Consider the following 22,108-nt stretch of genomic DNA (forward strand, 5'->3'; position numbering starts at 1 on the left):
ATGCCTTGTTGAAAAGATTATGGCCCAACAAAGATGTAGACCAATTAGAAGCTATTTCAGTACTTGTTGCCGAAGATGATGGTGGTTTAGGGCAGGGTGGCAGCAATGCAGGTGTTTAGAAAGGCACAGCTCAGGATAGGTGAAAACACAGGATTTCCTAGGTTATTGAAAAGTAAATAGGAAACCAAGAGAGTAGGTTGATTCCCACTTTTTAACTTGACAAACTGAAACTCAGGAACTTCAGTATTTGATATAGGAAATAAACAGATCATGTCTTGGAAGCAAAGATTCAGAATGCAACTTCAAATGCGCTAAGTTAATCAATACCTACTGTGAAGTGTCAGCACTGGACAAAACTTAGTTTTCTTTGAATGTTAGAATTTTTACCCTGAGAAATATGTCTAGGAAATCTTTGGAAAGGTTTTGGGAGTTTGTGGATGCTCTAAAGTTTCTTTATCTATGTGGGTGTTGGTGCTTGTATGTGAATGTGTGCGTGTATGGGAAGAATCATCATTATTTTCATCATATCCTTGAGGAATAGGATAATTCCAAAAATTTCAGAGCCATTAATTATCTGCAGATAAAAAAAATTAAGGACTATAGTTGTTAGAGATTGTGCACAAGTTTACAGTATTTTGGGGGATAACAAGAATGAAATTGCGAATTTTTAGATCTACATGGTGTCCCATGCCTATAATCGCAATGGCTCAGGAGGTTGAGGCAGGAGGATCAAAAGTTCAAAGCCAGCCTCAGCAACTTAGCAAGGCTGTAGTAAATTAGTGAAACCCTATCTCAAAATAAAAAATAGAGTAAAGTAAAATAAATATGTCTGGGAATGTGCCTCAGTGGTTAAAAACTCTTGGGTTCAATTCCTGATATGGAAAAACAAACAAACAAATAAATAAACAAAGAGACAGAGTGGGGCGGGGAGGGAGAGAGAAAAGAACTCTGTCATTTTTCCTGCTTTCCATCACTCACTTCAATTAAAATTAAGACAGTGTCCTATTATGCAAAGATATGTATTTACAGAAGGGTACTTAATCTACTGTGTTGTACTGTTTTACAGTACAAGATTGTCTGTTTTTTATAAGGGATTATACAGGACATATTACCAAATTGGAATCATACATGGTTGGTGCTTACAAAAGTCTCAGAAACCTGTCCTGTGACTTGTGCTCCTGAAGGAAGATGACTCCCCTAAGATCACACAGATGATGAGTACTGGGGAAGTATCCCAATTACAAGTTCAATGAGCTTTTTACTTTAAAGCCTATCACTCTTTTCAAATTATAAAATTTGACACAGTCATATCTGTTTATCGTGATGCTTGTTTTCTCTTAGTCCTTTTAAAAGGGTTCTATCCAATCATTGGTGCTGAAGTAGATATCAAGAAGTTTCCTCGTTTTTTTCCCCCCCTCTGGGGATTTATATTTAAGTTCTTCTATTTATGTTTTTAATTCATTTCAGGTAAAATTTTCTGAGTTGTGTGAGATGGGGAAGCATTTTCATTCTTTGAAGTGCTTTCCAGTTTCCCAGCACATACCAAACAGACTCCCATTTCCACATTGTGTTTTCTTGGTGACCTTTTGAAGATTATTTGCAAATATTGCTTTCTGGAGTTTTGAATTTGTTGCCCTGGCCTATGTGTCAGCTTTCATACTTTGTATCATAGTTTAAAATCAGGAATTGTGTATGATGCCTCCAGCTTAATTCTTCTTTGTTATGATGGCCTGAGTTACTTGGGACACTTTGTGGCTCCAAAGGAAATATAAGATTTTTATTCTACTTCTGTTAAAAATCACATTGCAACATGAATGAATGTGTAGGATTTTATCTAACTGAAATAGTTCAGATAGAAAAAAATTACCGTCTGATGGTATCTCTTATCTCTAGAATCACAGACACAGATTAGAACATTGGCCACCAGAAGCTGGGGAGTAGGAAAGTGAGGAGACGGTCAAAGGGCACAACCTCTCAGTGAAGATGAGTAAGTCCAGTGGATCCGGTCATGATACATTGTGCAAACATACAACATACAACGTGATGGCTACAGATAACAATATCATATTGAACACTTGTAATATGCTAATATAGATTCTAAACATTCTCATCATAGAAACGATGGCAAAAATATGTAAACCAGAAAAACATTGTATGAAAGTAGATAACAAAATATTAACATTTAGCACAATTCCAAATGACACTACTACTTGGTTTATATTGCCTCTTTATGGAACTTGAGTTTATTTATTTTCTTACAATGCTCAACTTTTATAAACTAGTTAATTATTATTCTCTCCCTTGGAAGAAAAACATTCACCATTTGTTAGGTGCATTTTCTTTCCAGGCTTTGGGTCTCTATATTTTTTTATGTAAGATTGAAAACCCTTTCTATTTTCAGAGTTTAAGATAATAGTTTGGGAGATCATTGAAAAACTTTCCTGGGCTTGCAGAGCTACCAGGAAATGGGATCACAATTGGAACCTAGACAACATTTCAGTAATTCAGTTCTTCCTGTGCCAGACTTGTCTGCCTTCAGCTGGACTTTCTGATAGGTTGTAAGTTTTCTTGTTGCAGTTGAGCACCAGATCAAGAGTACCCCCACCCCATGTCTGTGAGCCAGCTTCTTCGCAGTTTGTGTGCCAGAGAGAGTATGACCAGATGCCTCAATATCCTGCAAGTTAGCCCAGGATAATTTACATGGTGATAACAGGATCCCAAAAGTGAGAAAGATTACAGAAAACCTCTTGAGACCTAGACTAGTATCTTCATGGGTCTGCATACTTCAACCTATTCATGAAAACAAATCACCTAACTGAACTCACATTTTTTTTAAAATTAAAAAAAAAAACACTCTAGAAATCATTAAGTAATTCTGGTTTTGACATTATAACACATAGATTATTTGATCCGTGATTAATTCACTTTCTATTCTCAAATAAGAACTTTAATGCTAAATAGAATATGATCTTATTATGATGTACAGAGAAGATAGAAAAACAACTAAAATATTGTGTGTTTCAGTGGAGAATCCTTAAGTTTTCATTTAATTTATTTATTCACCATTACCAAAGATCTAAAAGATTCTGTGTACGAATGGAGACAGGAAACACTAATTAACAAATATATATTTTGAAATTCTTATCTCTCCAGTCTTTCCCAAAATTTTGATGATGAAGTTATGCAAATATAAATTCCCCTATAGAGGGGATATTGAGACTAATGGCCTTATTCCTGTCCTCCTGGATAAGATTGCATTTTGTACAATCTGTCCTAACTCTATCTAAAATTTTTCATATATATATATATATATATATATATATATGGAATTGAACCCAGGGGTACTTCGTCACTAAGCCACTTCTCATATTTTATTTTGAGACACAAACTCTCAAAGTTGATTGGGATATTGATAAAGTTCTGAGTCTGGCTTTGAACTTGGTATCCTCCTGCCTTAGCTTCCTGAGTCACTGGGATTACAGGCATGCACTACTATGCCCAATTCTACATAGAAGTTATGATGCTTCCCTTTCTTCTTTACTGGAATCCAGGTCTCAACAGGTGACAGAAGAATGAGTTTCCCTCATTCATTCTGTGGTTACATTAATTCCTCATTATAGCTTCAGTCTCTGTGGGTCTAAAGGCTAAAATAAATGTATTTTCAACAAGTTGTGTGACAACCTAATACTCCAGAAACGCCCAAGGCACCTCCCTCCACCATCCTCACTTAGTCTCCCTCAGGTCCTCTACCTCACCAGGCTCTCTGTGTGAAAGCTCTGATACACTGATTATGCTGTGAGAGCGCTCCACTTGGTCCTCACCTCAAACTGAGAGATCATTGTCTTAAAAGTTTATTATTTCTATGACTCATTTAAATATCTAAATTTTCAGATAGTTCAAAATTATCTGGGAAGATTGGAATAGAAAACTAGAGAATAGACTCTACCATTTACCTATTTTCAGTCAACCCAAGAAGTGAGGTAATTCACTCTGACCATTAATTGACACGTTTTCCCATATTTTATTTAAATAGGAGGTTAGTTAGCTCTAGATTTATTTGTATGGACAAGTGATAACTCAGTAGAAGAAGTTCATAGTAACTATTGTGGCTATAACCAAATGATTATAGTTTATTTGTACAAAAAACATAATCTAAGATAATTGTACTCAAGTTTGAGCACTAAAATCATTCATTGAAGAAAAGATAGTTCTACAACAAATTATGTTGGGAAAACTAAAAATCCATATGTAACAAAATGAAATCACATCCCAAACTCTCACCCTTCACAAAAGTCAACTCTAAGTGAATCAAAGTCTTAGGTATTAGAAGAGATACCCTGTGCCTAACAAGACAAAGTTGACCCAAATCTTCACCTTGTCAGCTTAAGATCTGACTTCCTTACGACTCCTAAACTGCAAGTAAAAGAATCAATCAATGGGATGGATTCAAACTAAAAACCTTCTTCTCGGCAAAGGAAACAATCATTAATGGGGAGACAAAGTCTATAGAATGGGAGAAAATCTTTTTCACATATATGTCACAGCATTAATTTCCAGGATATATAAAGAACTCAAAAAACTTAACACCAAAAAACAGTAAATAACCCAATCACAGAATGGGCTAACTGAACAGACATCTCAGAAGAATTATAATTGATGAATATTTCTTTGTTTTAACTTTTTCCTCTGGTTTAAGGCTTGATAAGTAATCAACAGAATACTGGGTCAATGGTCCAAATGGTGATTTTTTTTCAAAACATTTGAAAATCATATACTTAAAAAATGAGTACTGTTCAATGAAATATTTTCATTTCGTTTTTGACTTTTAGAACTTCAGGTTATGAATTTGGAGGATTCATGTTCTCTCAACACCTTAACATTAAACAATAGTTTAGTCTTCATGTTCAGCATCCACACTATTACAAACTGCCTCAGTTATATGAAAATGTCCTCTGGAAGATATTTGGAAGAAAGCTGTCAAAAAAACTAACCTTTTAAATTTTTTTGATGATTAGAGAAATTCATGTGTTTAGAGAACTATAGCACCACCTCAGGAAGGAGAAAACAGGAGTAAAAAAACATACTTATGAGAGGGGTACGTAGCTTAGTGTTGGGAGCACATGCACCCAATTAATATAATTCTGGGTGCAAATATGAGCTGTGATTTTAAAAAGCTCTGTGATCTTGGGCTTGCTCCTCAGGTTCTACAAACAATAACAAGATGATCATAAACCACCTTCTTTATAAGGTTGAGGTAAGAATTAAAATGGTTAGATACAGGACTTAATATAACAGTGTGTGTGTGTGTGTGTGTGTGTGTGTGTGTGTGTGTGTGTGTTCTATTTGTGCCTATGGTCACAGAGGGGAAAATTTTATTGATATTCATGTAAATATCATCATGCTACTTGATACATAAGAAGTTTTCATTAATTTATGGAAGAGCACTGGAAATGTTTGCATAAAGGCTGTGTACCAAACATAGGGCTGAGTGTTTGTGTGTGGTGTGTATGTGTAAATCTTCTTCACACATTCAGACAACCTGACGAGAATCCAGTAGTGATAGTTCTAAATTTTTTCATCCCCCCCTGTTTGATAAGAAACTGGCCCTACATTACAGAGTAAAAAATGGAAGATCCAACTTCAAAATCTGACTCAAATCTGAGTGTTCCAAATTCACAAATTAAATCCTAAAATTCCAGCTAATAAACAATAAAACTCCACAAGCCTTCTAATACTTAATTGATACACTGTTTATTTCCCTTAGTGAAATTATCACTAAGTTTTTCCCCCTCATTATGATATGCAGGCTTTCCCCATTGTGGACATGGAAATAGGAAATCGCACCATCCTGAATGAATTCATCTTGTTGGGCATCTCGGCAGATCCCCAGTGGCAGGTGATTCTGTTTGTAATATTTCTGGTGATCTATTTGCTAACCTTGTCAGGGAACATGACTCTTATTTTCTTAATCAAGATTGAAGCCCGGCTGCATACACCTATGTACTATTTGATTGGCAGTCTATCTTTTTTGGATTTCTGGTACACCTCTGTATATACCCCTAAAATCTTGGCAATCTGTGTCTCCGAAGACAAGCGCATTTCCTTGGCTGGATGTGGGGCTCAGTTTTTCTTCTCCTGCTTGGCAGCCTACACAGAGTGCTATCTCCTGGCAGCCATGTCATATGACCGCCATGCAGCAATTTGTAACCCACTGCTTTATTCAGGCACCATGTCTGCTTCTGTTTGCATTGGCCTTGTTGCTGGATCCTACATAGGAGGCTTTCTGAATGCCATAGCCCACACTGCTAACACCTTCCGCCTGAGTTTCTGTGGTAACAATGTCATCGACCACTTTGTATGTGATGTTCTACCATTGGTAAAAATGTCCTGCACAGACACTCGGGTCTATGTCATAATCCTTTCCAGTATGGTTGGCTTTACTGTCCTCTCCTGCCTTCTGGCCATCCTCATCTCCTACTTCAACATCCTCCTGGCCATCCTAAGGATGCGCTCAGCCTCAGGAAGGCGCAAGGCATTCTCCACCTGTGCTTCCCACCTGGTCTCTGTCATGCTCTTCTATGGATCCTTGCTCTTTGTATACTCGAGGCCCAGTTCCAGCTACTCCCTGGAGAGAGACAAAGTGGCTGCCCTGTTCTACACCATCATCAACCCATTTCTCAACCCTCTCATCTATAGCATCAGAAACAAAGATGTCAAAGAGGCCTTCAGGAAAGCAATACTGTCCATAGGACCACAAGCTTGAGGTTTATTTTATGCCTTTATTGCAGTTTGCAAATTACTGTTTTTGTAGACATGTTTCATGTTTGTATGAGTGTCTGCAGTTCAATTAAACTTCATAATTTATACTTGTAAGAACGAAATATTGGTCAAAACACACTTTTATTATCAGGAGTGCTGTTCTTCCTTTCTGTCTCTTTCTGTCCATAAAGTGAACAGTTCTGCTCCAGCAAATCCTTCTGTCATGATGTTACCACAGGCCCAAAGCAACATTGCCAATCAACCATGGACTAATATATCCAAAACTTGAGCCAAAATAAACCTTTATTTGTTGTTAGTTAATTTTATCAGGAATTTGTTATAGTGATGGAAGCTGACAACCACATTGATAAAGTGGAAGGGATTTCAAGTTCTTATAATTATTAATTTTTTTTCAATGTGTCCATACCACTTGATATCGATAGCAGATCAGTTTTCCTTGGAGAGGACTGTCCGTTTTCTAGGTCATTTTATAGGATTTCAGTCATATGAATATTCACAGGAAAGTGATACATTTCTAGTTTCCATGTAAAATGATGATAATCCATTCTTGGATTAACTCACACAACACAGCGGGGCACACCTTCACTATGACTTCTCTGAAACCTACTTATATATGTGCACAGATATGCTTGAGGGGTTGGGCACTGAATTTTTAGACCCAGGAGACCAAGGTAACTTAAGTGTATGCCAGACAGCTAACACATAATCCTAGCTAAGGTTAAAAATTTGTTTTTCAAACTAAAAATAAATTTTAATTCAAAATTATTGAAATTTATATTTTTGTGTTTAGAGATAAACTTCTTTTGTCTGGGCCTTTTTTCATCATTTCCCTTTGCATGCATAGATAATTCCCAAATAATGAAATAAAATGGATATTTAAGCAATATACTACACAAATATGTATACTTCCCCACAGGAAAAAAAAAAAAAAAAAGATCTTTCAGACAGTAGGGTTAACCTACAGAATAGCATTTTAATACATGAATGAGTCAAGTAAGAATGAATTATCGGACGCCAGACATCTATTTGCTCTCTCAAAGCCATTTCTGCACCAACCATGGCAACCTTCGTGGAGCTCAGCTCCAAAGCCAAGATGCCCATTTTGGGTCTGGGCACCTGGAAGTCTCCCCCAAACAAAGTCAAAGAAGCCGTGAAGGTGGCCATTGATGCAGGCTATCGCCACATAGACTGTGCCTACGTCTATCAGAATGAGAATGAGGTGGGAGAAGCCATCCAAGAGAAGATCCAAGAGAAGGTGGTGAAGCGGGAGGACCTCTTTATTGTGAGTAAGTTGTGGTGCACCTTCTTTGAGAGGAAGCTTGTGAAGGAAGCCTGTCGGAAGACCCTCAAGGATCTGAAACTGGACTATCTGGAGGTCTATCTTATTCATTGGCCCCAGGGATTTCAGGCTGGGAAGGACTTATTCCCCAAAGATGATAAAGGCAACAACCTCATCAGTAAAGAAACATTCTTGGATGCCTGGGAGGTCATGGAGGAGCTGGTGGATGAGGGGTTGGTGAAAGCTCTTGGTGTTTCCAACTTCAACCACTTCCAGATTGAAAAGATCTTGAATAAGCCTGGACTCAAATATAAACCAGTGACTAACCAGGTCGAGTACCACCCATACCTCACCCAGGAGAAACTGATCCAATATTGCCATTCTAAGGGCATCACTGTCACAGCCTACACCCCCCTGGGCTCTCCAGATAGACGTGGGGCTAAACCAGAAGACCCTTCATTATTGGAGGACCCTAAGATCAAGGAGATTGCTGCAAGGCACAAAAAATCCCCGGCCCAGGTTCTGATCCGGTTCCATATCCAGAGGAATGTGGTGGTGATCCCCAAGTCTGTGACCCCAGAACGTATTCTCGAGAACTTTCAGGTCTTTGACTTCAAATTGAGTGGTGAGGAGATGGCGACCTTACTCAGCTTCAACAGAAACTGGAGGATCTGTGTCCTGGCTGACCAGGCTAATTTGCTGGACTACCCCTACAATGCCGATTACTGAAGCTGAATTTCCTGATGAGACACCTGGTGGATTCTTTCTCTTCACTGAAGTGGAATTTGCTCTCCCTGAGGCCCATTTTAACTAAATTTATATGAAATTATATTGTGCTTGATCTTGTCAGAATCTAGGCAAAATTAGAAAAAAATTATTAGTGCATTATAATTGTACATAATGGTCCATGCACGCAACATTAGTTGCTCAATCTCCTTCCCAGAACCTTCTTTCCTTCTCCTCCTCCCTCCCCCTAAGCAAGGTTTTATTTAGATCCATATGTTGAACCAAGGAAAGACTTATCACAGGGAAGTATGACTCAGATGAGCAAATGAATATTTCTTCCACTTATTTGATCTGAACAAATGTTTGTTAAACAACAGGGTCTCTGCTACCATTGAGGATGCAAAAATAAAAATAATTTAAAAAAAATAATGAAAGTAAAAAAAAAGAAGAATGAATTATCATATACATCCGTGATACCTTAAAAAATGCGAATTACAACTGAAAAAAACAAACTTTGAACAAGGGTAGAAAATGTAATTTCAAGTAAAGTAGAAATATTAGGCACAGTAGCACAAGCCTGTAATCGCAGAGGCTAAGGAGGCTGGGAAGGGAGGATTATGAGTTCAAAGTCAACCTCAGCAGAAGAAAAATGCTAAGCAACTCACAGAGACCCTGTCTCTGAATATAATACAAAATAGGACTCTGGATGTGGCTCAGAGGTCAAGTGCCCCTGAATTCAATCCCTAGTATACCCCCCACCCCGGAAAAAGAATGAAAGAAATAAAAAAAAAAATGCAGAGAACTTCTGACTATGTCTAGCTTAACCAATGAAGGCCTTCTAGATGTTAAATTATTGTGATCTTTATAGCAATGTCAAGATATGTTCCTCTCTAAGGCTCATGATTTTTTTTTCTAAAATGTACATTCTGCTTTATATTTTAAAATTTCAAGGTTTCTCATGCAACTCTTATTTAAAGATCAAGCAATTTTAGGCATATAAAATATTTCAAATATCTATTTTTAAAGACTAATTGTGCTTCATATAGATGTGTATATCTGTGTGTGACACACACATATATATTAAATATGATATCAAATATTTGAGCAGGTTAAAATCCTCTAACACTGGAGTGGAGGGAACTGAAAGCTCCTGGGGAATGAGACCACATGACATTGAACAAATAATGTTACATGTTTTCAGGAATAAGGTGTAATGAATCCCACTCTTGTGTATAATTATAATACACCAATAAAAAATCTCCATCATTTACCTAAAGTATAAAACTGAAAGATATCTAAATGTTCCTATGAATTTTTATTATCATTGTTTCATTATGCTTCATTCTACAACTTCAGAACGCCTTAAGACTAAAAAAAAAAGTTTCTTTTCTTGATGTTTCCTGATTGTTTCTTGCTTTTATATGAGAATTTAATTTTTTCTTACCATGGATTTAATCTTAATGTAAAATGTTCTGTTTTGGTGTCCAGTAGTGAGATACTAGTTCTCTTTGTGAATATTCACATTTTCAAAAAATGCAATGAGAATATTGTGAAGATATTTCAAAGATATCCTTTCTTTGGTACTTATCACATCTTAGAAAGAAATGGCTGTTAGATTGGATGTTTGGATACAAACTGGCACAATTTGTCCTAGGAAGCAAATACAAACCCTTGTTTGAATCTCCAACCTATGAACACATCATACTTCACAGATTGCAAGAGTTTGGATCCTTCAATAAAGGGAATCAAACTTGGCCAAGGTGTATGTATCCATCCTCCTCCAAGACTTTACATGAATGGCTTGGAGCCATATTCCCAGGTATTACAGATCACCTAGGGATGTGACAGGTAATCTTGATTGTCAACTTGTTTGGTTTGAGAGATGACTAGGAAATGAGGAAAGCCCACTTCTTAGTGTATCTGTGAGAGTGTTTACAGAGATGATTGGCATGTTGGTCAGCAAACTGAGTTAGAAAGGCCTGAAACCATCCAATAAGGTGAGGATCCAGATGGAACCAAAAGTGGAAGAAGGAGGAAGTCCACAAGTCTACAAGTGTGGACAACCTGGATTGTTCTTAAGCAGTTGTTTTTGTTTTTGGCTACGTCCTTATCCCTGAGCATTAAACTGCATATTCTTCACCTTTGGATTGTGAATGGACAGCTTCCAACTTTGGACTGGGGCTGCATCACGGGTCCCTCTTGTTCTGATCTTTGAAATTCTTGGACTGAGAAGATCCTGATTTCTCATCAACTGGGCTAAAGAAAACAATGTGAAATATTATTCTGGCCTGATTTCATGCTTCAGTGGTTCCCAATATATAGCAGATCATTATTTACCCAAAAGCAAAAATTATACTGGGTAGAGATAAAAATAAAACAGAACCAATTTAACTTCCTTCCCTTCACTTTTGGCACAGGAATTATCATTGATTAAATGTTCAAGTGCAATAGAAGTTTCCCAAATTTCTCCTTGTAAACTTTCTCTGTTAATGCAGCAAAGAAAATGCAATACCACAACCTTGAGAGCAATATAGAGGTGAATGTGTTTATTAAAGTCTTGAACATTGCAGAGTTCAGGGTCTCAGGTGTTGCCTTCTACTCATGTCTATTGGGTTGAAGGATGAATTGAGGGTCCTCACTATAGAAGTTATGATTGAACATTTTTTATAATTAGACAGGTCCAAGCCAGCTGCAGAAACAGTACGTTTTTTTTTTTTCTTGGAAAATAAAATGGAGAAAATAAAATGGAGGCTGAAGAAGAAATAAATATTTATCTTCAAAGATGACAACTATGAGAGGTTCTCACTACCATTCAACCATTGAACTTTGGAGGGATAAGCAAAGAACTTTGATGTCAGTTTGTTTGCAGAAACTGAGACTGAGACAGGCTGAGATTCTCATACTGTATTGAATCTTAAAAGTCATACACTATCCCAGAAAAAATCCTAAGTTAAACATATATATATATATATATATATATATATATATATATATATATATATATATATATATATATATATATATATATTTGCATTTACTGGGGGGTTGCCACTACTCAGATATATGAGTTGACATGCACTGTGAATGTAAGTCAGCATATTTCCCCACACATCCTTGCTGATGACCAAGGGACCCTTGTTCATCATCATGACCATAGCAGTTGACATCAAATCTATATCTGTATCTATACCATTTTCTTCCCCTCATCTGGCCTGATTTAGCTGCTTCTATTTGTTAGGTCCAAATGCTAAAGGCAGAAACCAGTGCTGTATCTGTAATATGCCATCACTTTCTGGGAGGATTTGTGGATCACTTGTGTAGGTAGCATCAAGGTGAGATTAAACAACTTCTTGCTCAACCTTGCAAGGCAATGCCTTGCTTTCTAAAATAATTACCTGTTATAGGACTTATTTAGTTTGCCCATTTTTCCTGACAACGTCTAGTTATTGACTTACATAATCCCTTCTACATGATTTGTTAGTGTCCACTGATTTATCCTACTTTTAATCCATTCTCTATGCAACTGTTCTGTTAATCCTCCAAACATTGTATCTAATGCAATCACACTTGTCTTTCTTAAATGCATTATGGTCCTCTATTGTTTTTATGATTAGAACAGGAATGCCTATAGATAAGTTTAATATGAGATGTCATTCTAATTAAAACTATCATAGGGAATATGAAGAGAGTCACGAGTGTGTTCCCATAACTATACATTTACACTCAGTGTCAAGAGTCTCCTGGGATGGCACTTGACTTGGGGGAAAGGGGAATTTAATTATGTAGACTTTCCACAAGAGCATGGATGCAGAGCAGTTTTCTAGAATGTTTAAGTCATTAAGGATGCTTTGAATTGGATTCTTCAAGGATTTATATCCAAGTATGGAAAGAAAGGGATGAAAAATACTGTGACAGACAAAATGTTTCTTTGACTTTCTATGCACTCTGTAAGTCTCCTGTGCATGGTGACTTAGATTGTTTCACCGTCAATACAGGATTAAAGCCCACCTCCTACCTCCAGTTATCTAGTGTTCATATAACCAAGCAAGCTTAGAATGGAGGAAAACTAATATAAAGGAAGAGCCCCACAGAGCACTCCAGGATTGCTAAGGACCACCCATAAAAAGAGGAAACTTGGAGATGCTCAGAGAAAGCTTGTGAGGGACCAGGACCAGAAGACACTTCTGGGAAAGACAGAAACAAGGCCCAAGGATTGTCATCTTAACTATTCTTTTATGAGTGATTCCTCTATAATGGGACAGACCCAATGAAAACAGTCTGGAGAGATGAAAGCTGGGTTATTCCTACTTCTGTCAGTACAAACTGACTCAGAGAAAGGGCACATTTTGTTGTGGTTTCATTGTGATTGTATTTTAAATGACCCACCCATCACCCCTATCTCAGACCCATGTGGCAATTTGGTTCAAGTTCCTGTGTAGGATCATAAATTACAGCCTTCTTCTCTGGACACTTCTTTAGCTGCTCACCTTTAGAAATGATGTAGACTCAAAGGACTCTTCACATGTCTAGTTATTGACTTACATATTCCCTTATGCATGATTTATTAGTGTGTTCACTGATTTGTCCTGCTTATACATTCACATTGCAAAGTCTGCACGTCTACGCTTTCTTGTTCATTGCTTTCATACAGTGTTTATGGGAGAAAATTCTCACATACTATTTTACCTGTCATGCTTACTGATGTCACAGGTTTTAAGTAAAGAGTCAGTCTAGAACATTGGGTGATCTCCATACTTATTCTTAAGACAAAATGAATCCCTCCCTGCAATGGGGACCAAATAATACCCAGACCCAATGTGATCTTCATAAGGAGCTCTGCAGAATACCTGAAATTTTGGATTTCTTTCACTCTATCCCCATCCTCAACCTTGATCACAGTGATGGTAAATTTGTGAATTCTTTTACAACACAAGCCCAGAGTCACACATTTTATAGGTTTTTATCTCATTCAGGACTTGATGAGGTCAAAGATATAAATGCCTTCTAGGAAACTATAGGATTTTTATTAAAAAGGAAAAATTGAGAAAAAAACTGAAAATGTATAAAAGTGGCATTCCTTTTCGATGGAAAATATTTATAAAATAAGAAAATACACAGCAACCATTTAAACATAACTAAAGTATTTTATATTTCTATGTTTTATAGAATGGCACTAAACATTAAGAAATTGTTCTTGTAATTCCTCATGGAATTTGAAAATGCTATTCAATTGAGCATGGATTTTCACCTAGTCAAGCTCGGAGGAGTTGATGAAAAATGTGGGTATGGTCACAATTAAAGTCAGGGAAAGTCAAGTTTACAAATGTTTCAGATGCATCTGCTATGCTGTTAGAATCTGGAATGTGGTCATTTAGTAATTCTATAAAGGAGAACCAATCAGGATTCTCCTATGATAGTTGTTTTGGAAAATGGATGTAAAAATTTAGATGACTTTTGACAACTTGATACAATTGTTCACTTTTGTTCATGAGAATAATTCCCTTTATAAAGACACATGAATAGCCAGGAAGACGTACTAAAAGAAATGTTTCTTTCCACTAATAAATTTTTTTAAAAAAATCTGAGTATTTTTTATGTGTTTTTCAATAGATAACAAAGAACTTCTGTATTTACAAATGTCAAAACTCTTTCTGTGACTCCTGCCTATAAAATAGTAGCTGATTCATAGTAGGGCAGGGAGAGGGAGCATGGGAGGAATAGACCAACTCTAGATAGGGCAGAGGGGTTGGAGGGAAAGGGAAGGGGCATGGGGTTATCAATGATGGTGGAATGTAATGGTCATTATTATTTAAACTAAAGGTATAAAGACATGAATTAGTGTGAATATACTTTGTATACAACCGGAGATATGAAAAATTGTGCTCTATATGTGTAATAAGAATTGTAATCCATTCCACTGTCATTCATAAATAAATAAATAAATAGATAAATAAATAAATAGATATATAAATAAAAACAATGCCAGGTTTCTCACCCAATGAGAATAAAGAAAATTTAACTGAAGGAAAAAAAAAAAAGACAGTATCTTCTTGGAGAGGAGAAATCTGGAGACACAGCAGAAGTGTTAGGACTTCTGTTCCCCCTGAGATTCTGAATTGCTGATGGCTGTTTACCCTACAGTGTGCCAGGAGCCCTGTTCCTGTGTGCAGAGGCCACAGTCCTAGATATTTGCATATGTGAGCCCTCATTGTCTCCTCAGCTGCAGGCTCTGTTAATGCCCTTCTCAAGAGTTCAGTGAGGAGTGACTTAATTAGTGAAATGACTTATGACCTCTTTACTACTTTCAATTTCAAGATGTCAAAATTGGCGTAAAATCAGAAACAGAATCAAATAGAGAATCAAATACAAAATCAAATGCAGAATCAAATAAATGTGCCACTTAGCTCATAGGCCAAATATGTATTGAAGCACAAATGTGGACAATACAGTTATGTGCTAATCACAAGGGATTCAGAAGAGAAGGAAATAGTTCTCAACCTTTGGTGCCTAAGGTCCAGGTTGTGAGGACTGTCAGAGCTAGGCGATTTCTTGGAGCGATGGTGAGCTTATCTGGTATACCCAAGACCTTGAAGAGCGTTCATGGCAGACCTTGCCATGCTATTGTCCATCTAAGATGTTCTAAAACACAATCCTCTCAATGGTTTCGCTACATTTTAGAGCAGGAGTTCTTGATTTGGGTGCAACTTGCCACTAAGTAGAGCAGGTGGATTTCAGGATCCAAAGATTCCTCCTAAGAATGTGCCTAGGAAATGTTGTTTGTGTCTATCTTTTGAAAAGAGCCTGTTAGATTCTTATTAAGGTCCTTGTTTCAGACTTGTTGCTCTACAGGCTTTAGATTTGCAATGCTCAAAAGGAAAGACTTCTAGAATTAGATATTAACATTTTCTGAGAAAAGCTTTTATCAGAGAAATTTGGGGGACAAGGATGGAGTGAGTGAAATTTCCCTTAGAGTGGCTTAAAATTTAGGCTCTGGATTGACTCTTAAAAATAGTTGTCAGTCAAATATTAACCATTAAATTTTTTTTTCAGTTTTATCATTTTGAACCTAATCAGAAGAGGAAAATTAGGGGGAAACAGCATGTAACATTGTCAAGAGGAGTAAAGAAGTAAGGATGTGTTGATACTCCTTGTACACATTGTGGGGAAAATAAGAGGAGACATCCTAAATGAAGAATCATCGGTTTTCATATGATAGTTCTCAAACTCTCTGAATCACAGCATTAACAGAAGCAAATGTTTGCAAAGCAATTGTGCATCCCTTTACTAAATAAAATACAATTTGAAAACACCCAACATTTATCTGTACAGTCTAGAGCTTATGCTTCACTGAATGGTACAGACAGGACAGGTGCTCAACAATCCCCTCTGCTCTATCTGGGCACAAGCAAAGCTATATTGCAGACAATTTTATGGTTAAGTCAAGATTATGTAATTATATTCTGTCCAATGGGATACACCAAAAAACCCAACAATCAAACAGGCATCGCAACTGTTAAAAATCAAAAACAAACAAAATGTGATCCTTGTATTCAGAGAATTAATTCAGTGTTTGAAAAAAATATAACTTCAATGAAAATATAGTAAAATTTGCCTCCCAGGTAAATGTAAAGGGAAAATACACCTGTCAACAGAAGCTATCTTTTGTACTTTCAAATTAATATTTCTGTGAATATTAAACTCCTCTAAAATGATTTAAGTCTTTTTTAAAAAAAATAAAGGAGTTTAGTAGTCTCATGAAGGGAAAACTGAATTTGAAGGGGGTTGGATATAAAAGGAAGATTGAAGGGCTTTATTATTAGCTTTTATAATTCTTCAGTGCTCTTTGTTTATGTAACACTGATTTTTTGTTTTTGTTCTATTTTTTTTTTAGTAACAATGTTTTTTATTAGGAACTAGCTTGAAATTATGTGTTATTTATGTAGTACAAATAAAAAAGCATAAAATTGTTTTTATCAGTACTAGATTTAAGCAATATCATTGTCCTAAGAATAATACACTTAAAACCTCTGCCTTTTTTTTTAAATTTTGTATCCCTAAACTGATAGCCAGAGAGTGCATTCCAATTTCAACGTAGCAAGGAAAAATCTCTCTTAGTTAATTCTTATCATCTTCTGAGTAAAAGCAATATAGCAGATTCAGTGTATCCATCCTGGGCTAGACAAGAAGCCCATACATAGTGTAATTTAAAAGCCGATTATGGTATAAAATGTACATGTATCTGTGAGTGTAAGTTCCCCTGTCTGGCTTTACACCATAGTCCTAAGAAGGCTGAGTCAGTGCCTGCTCTAGTTCCCCAGTGTATACACCTCTGCTCTGGCAGAGGCTCTAATACAGCAAGTAGTAAAGGAACACTTGATAGGTTATTTTGAGTTAGGTAATTAATTAATAAATATGCAGATACATAATTATCTCCAAGGTGCTTTTTAATCAGGAAAGCAAAGCACAAAGCATAGTGAACAAGATCTTCCTAGGCCCATATGTGCATATAACAGATATATTCAAAGGTATCATTGCAAATATATAGGAGGAAAAGAAGGAACCGTTAATCATGATCACTGCTAGAGAGAAAAGAGGAGGTGTGAGCTGGGAGGATTGGTTGGTTTCCAGTGTGTTTCCTTGCATATCTTATTGGATCTCAGTGAGTGGCCACTACCAAACCTGAATGAAATTATTTGACTCACTCCTAAACAAGTCTTAGATAAATTAATGAGGCAGGCAATTGTAAAAAAGAATCAATCAGTTGAAATCTCCCCCCAAAATAAAACAAAAAACAAAAACAGAAAGAAATAAAGAGGAAAGAACCTCTCCTCTTCACCCATATAATAGGAAATTATCTGGACTTCATAGACATGGTGGATTCTCCCCAGTCCCCATGTGTTTCTGAATTTGCTGGGCCACATCACAGAGTTGGAATTGCAGCTCCATAATTCATCATTCCTCTTTCGTTTTGTTGTTGTTTTGTTGTTTTTCTGTACCAAGGATTGAACCCAGAGTTGCTTAACCACTGAGCCACATTTCCAGTCCTTTTTAATATTTTATTTAGAGACAGGGTCATGCTGTTCCTTAGGCCTTTGTTAATTTCCTGAGGCTGGTTTTGAACTCATGATCTTCTTGCCTCAGTCACCCAAGCCACAAGGATTACAGACTTACGCCACCAAGATGGGTGGAGAACTCACCTTTTCATACACATGAATACACAGATGTACCACTGAGCTCGTTTCTCTGAAGAACCCAGGCAAATACAATTACTGAGTTTCTTATTTTTAATAGAATATTTAAGTCCATGAAATTTTATTTTATAGAGGAACCTTCCTTTAAACATTTCTATTTTTTCAAATGATCAATTTCATTGACATTGTATACATGCATCAAATATCATAATGTAACTCATAAAGATGTACAAATACAATGTCTCAATAAAAATGTAAAATAATTAAAAAAAATAAAATTTTAGTTTATTAAAACCTATACATCTAAAAGACATATTTGAAAACCATGAGAATATTAAGAATCTAAACTTCTTCTATGATTTGAATAAGCAAATTTCTTCAGTGTTTATACTGCAACTTCAAGTTATTTTGGAAAACCCTTAACAATTCTAAAACATAATTGCAAATGAATCAATTCCAGTTAGTAGCTTACTACTAACTATATATTGATAAAATCTAAAACATCTTGTAAAATATGAATGCCTTAATGCTACATTTTTATCGTTATTTTTTCTATTTTCCTAGGATCATTATTACCCGAACTTTATCTTTTTTATAGGATCTTGAGGATAATGTTTATGCATAACTCTGGAGTCAACATAACTTTTATGATTGAGAAACAAGTTAAAAATACACTTAGGTCAGTCAAGTTTACAGTAACTCTATTGATTCTTCTTTGAAGAAGAACATTGGTTCTTCAAAAGGGATACAATGGAGGCCTGGACAGTGCTTGGAGCAGCCTCTCTGTAGTTAGGTGTTGCTATTTAGGAGACTGGGAAGTCTTGCCAAGATACTTGTCACATATATTGTGCTTTTGGTAGCCAATGTTCCCCCTTGCTTTTCCATATTCACACAATTGGCATAAAATAAGTGATGTTCGGCCACTGAAACCAGCTAACTGGGCCTGTTGATATTCCTTAAAAAGAAGGCAGGTTATAGGAATTTTATTATCATTAGTTGGAAATAAAAGATACCTTTGGGAAAACCAGAGACTGAGCTGGAGTAGCTTTCTAAAACAAGCATCCTGGAATTCCACCGTTAGTCACTGTTTCTGTTGGTTACTGTGAATTACTACCAGCACCCATAGTCTTTCTGGACCTCATCTTCCATATGCACATGCATGACAGGCAGGGTAGAACATTCCTGTCTATCTATGATGAGCACATGTGTTTTCCAACGCCATTTGACTATTTCATGATTCCTCATAATTTTTTTTTTAATTTAAAAACCAATTCAAACAAGACACATTTGTGGTTTAAAAATTTAATTTATAGGTGGGGACAATGGTACACATCTGCAAACCCAGTGTCAGAGGCGAAGGCCAGAAGATCATAAACAAGTTCAAGTCCAGCCTGGGCTACTGAGGACCTAAGCAACTTTGCGAAAGCCTGTCTCAAAATACAAAACAAAAATGGGTGGGAATGTGGCTCAGTCACAAAGTGACTCTGGGTTAAATTCTAGGTATGAAAAATAAATTAAAAATTTAAAATAACACATTAATATTATTTTACTTTGAAAATACAATCTAAATTAAGTGCATTATTATCATGTGTATCCTATTATTTAATCATTAAGTCTTCATTTTTTTTTCTGAAAATTTTTCTCTATTGTGTAATGGAGGCTTTTAGACTTCTATTCCTCATATTGTTTTATGTAACACATTTATTTTTTTATTATAATAACTGTCTTCTGATGATCAAAATAACATTATTTGTCTTCAGATGTTCACCCATATATAAGAAAGTGAGGTTGAGAGAGTTCTGAAATGGACCTCAGAAATCATCTATGGAACCTTGACTGCTTTTCCTTATAAGAGACATATAGATGAGAAGGATCACACCTGCTGGGAATAATGTCCACTAAGCTATTTATTAGGTACCTCCGGATCACTGTATTAAAGTTTCTGAGTGAAAGAAAGTACCTCTAAAAATGCTTAAGAATCTATTAAGGGGCTGGGGATGTGGCTCAAGCGGTAGCGCGCTCGCCTGGCATGCATGCGGCCCGGGTTCGATCCTCAGCACCACATACCAACAAAGATGTTGTGTCCGCCGAGAACTAAAAAATAAATATTAAAAATTCTCTCTCTCTCTCTCTCTCTCTCTCTCTCTCTCTCTCTCTCTCTCTCTCTCTCTCTCCTCTCTCTTTAAAAAAAAAAGAATCTATTAAGGAAAAGTAAAGAGATGGATATCATCTAGTTATCAGGAAAATACAAATTATTCACTCAATATACTTATTCCTCTTAGAAAGATATAACTGTATAGATAAGATTCTAACCAAGAAATGAATAGGAGCAAATTATAATTATGCTTACTTAATTATGTCAAAATGAAACCAAATATTATGTATAACAATGAAATAACAAAGAAAATAAAACATTTTGTAGGTACTAAAGGTATCTTAAGAAAAGTAAGGTCAAGTGTTACATTTTCAAGTTAGAGGAGAACTTTTTTGGCTTAGGTTCTTTGTGTTTAAAATATAGTAGCATGAAATTCAATCCAAATACTTACATTTCATGGTTAATTTCATGTCCTGTATTACCATATCTCATATTGGATATTTGACCTACCATATGCCAAGGGTGAAAATCCCATTATTTGCATTATATTATATCATAAGGGAGCACAAGGGCAGCTCTGCTTGATATACAAATAACTTTATCATCAATTGAATCTGCTCCTTCATCACAAAGAAAGTCATGATCGTTTGAGCAGTTTATTCAGAGCCTCTTTCACATCCTTATTCCTCAGGCTGTAGATCAAGGGGTTCAACATGGGAAACACCACAGTGTAAAAGGTAGAGACAATTTTGTCTGTGTCAAAGGTGTAGCTAGTTTTGGGGCGAGAGTAGATGTAGAGGATGGAGCCATAGTACAGGGTGACAGAGACCAGGTGGGAGGAGCAGGTGGAGAAGGCCTTGAGGCGGCCCTGGGTGGAGCGGATCCTCAAGATGGTGGCAATGATGAAGAGGTAGGAGGCCAGGATGAGCGCTATTGGGGTGATGACATTGGAACTCAGGAGAAAGTACATCAGAGCTTGGTAGCCTTTCTTCCTGCCACAGGCCAGCTTCACCAGGGGAAGCAAGTCACAGAAAAAGTCATCAATAATGTTTTCTTTGCAAAAGTCAAAAGAAAATGTTTTCTTGGTGATGACAGAAGAGTTAATAAAGCCACCAAGATATGAGGCTACTACCAAAAATACACATAGTTTTATCGGCATGGCCTGAGAATAAAGCAGTGGCTTTGAGATGGCCACATAGCGGTCATAAGCCATGGCAGCCAGCAGGTAACACTCAGTATAGTCCAGTCCAGCAGAGAAGAAGAACTGAGCCAGGCAGCCAGCAAAGGAGATGCTTTTATCATCAGAGATGCAAGTCATTAGGATCTTTGGAGTGTAGACACAAGACAACCAGAGATCCAGAAAAGACAGATTTCCAATGAAAAAATACATGGGTGTGTGGAGCCTGGAGTCATTACAGATCAGCCCTATGAGGGAGGTGTTTCCTGCCACAGTCAAAACGTACATGATAAGGAACACCACAAAGAGGACCAGCTGCATCACGGGGTCTTGTGTGAAGCCCAGCAGGATGAACTCTGTCACTGTGTGATTTCCCCTCTGCATGGCTTAGAATATTTCACTTTAGAAGAGTGAAAATGAGAGCCCCACCTGAATCATATTGCTAAAAAAAATGGTGCAACAAATGAGCTAAACATGTAACAGTATATTTCTGGTAATTCAAGTCTAGGAAGCAATAATCTAAGTGCCTGTTTAGAAATAGTTTATATTTTGTAGCTAGTTAAACCAAAATTCTAGTGATAGGATATTTGTTTGTACTCTGCCCTTTTTCCTGGCCCCTAGGAAAACACTCAGTTCATGTTCAACTCTTAATTTTGGTTTTAATAAGTATTAATATATGGACTTATTTCTGAGAAAAAAATATAAAACAACATAAGGTTGCTCCACTTTCCATTTTGCTACTCCTTCTGCATTACAGACTCGATGACCTCACATGACTAAATCCAGTAATCATGTTTAAGTCATCATCTGATTTGATCAATCTACACTTTGCCATACTCTTCTTGCTGGAGAAATGGTCC

At 36.6% G+C, this 22,108-nt stretch overlaps 3 protein-coding genes across 3 annotated transcripts; 2 read left to right on the top strand and 1 right to left on the bottom strand.

Moving 5' to 3' along the window:
- Window positions 1-5,824: 5,824 nt before the first annotated feature.
- On the top strand, window positions 5,825-6,763 carry LOC308641881 (olfactory receptor 9G4-like; the record flags this gene model as incomplete). Its single annotated transcript, XM_081280460.1, has 1 exon — window positions 5,825-6,763. The coding sequence occupies one exon, from the start codon at window positions 5,825-5,827 to the stop codon at window positions 6,761-6,763; it is 939 nt and encodes a 312-aa protein (XP_081136586.1).
- Window positions 6,764-7,795: 1,032 nt separating this feature from the next.
- LOC308638723 (aldo-keto reductase family 1 member B10-like) lies at window positions 7,796-9,221 on the top strand. Its single transcript, XM_081276441.1, has one exon. It carries the CDS (start codon window positions 7,838-7,840, stop codon window positions 8,786-8,788), a length of 951 nt encoding a protein of 316 aa, XP_081132567.1. The 5' UTR covers window positions 7,796-7,837; the 3' UTR covers window positions 8,789-9,221.
- Window positions 9,222-20,708: 11,487 nt separating this feature from the next.
- On the bottom strand, window positions 20,709-21,632 carry LOC308639261 (olfactory receptor 9G19-like; the record flags this gene model as incomplete). Its single annotated transcript, XM_081277469.1, has 1 exon — window positions 20,709-21,632. One exon carries the CDS (start codon window positions 21,630-21,632, stop codon window positions 20,709-20,711), a length of 924 nt encoding a protein of 307 aa, XP_081133595.1.
- Between the last annotated feature and the right edge of the window lie 476 nt (window positions 21,633-22,108).

Source organism: Spermophilus citellus (genome assembly GCF_964194105.1).
Source record: "Spermophilus citellus genome assembly, chromosome: 2".
Classification (NCBI taxonomy): domain Eukaryota; kingdom Metazoa; phylum Chordata; class Mammalia; order Rodentia; family Sciuridae; genus Spermophilus; species Spermophilus citellus.

Excerpts from the sequence above, each read along its gene's own strand:
- LOC308638723 (XM_081276441.1), top strand. The coding sequence starts at position 7,838 with ATGGCAACCTTCGTGGAGCTCAGCTCCAAAGCCAAGATGCCCATTTTG.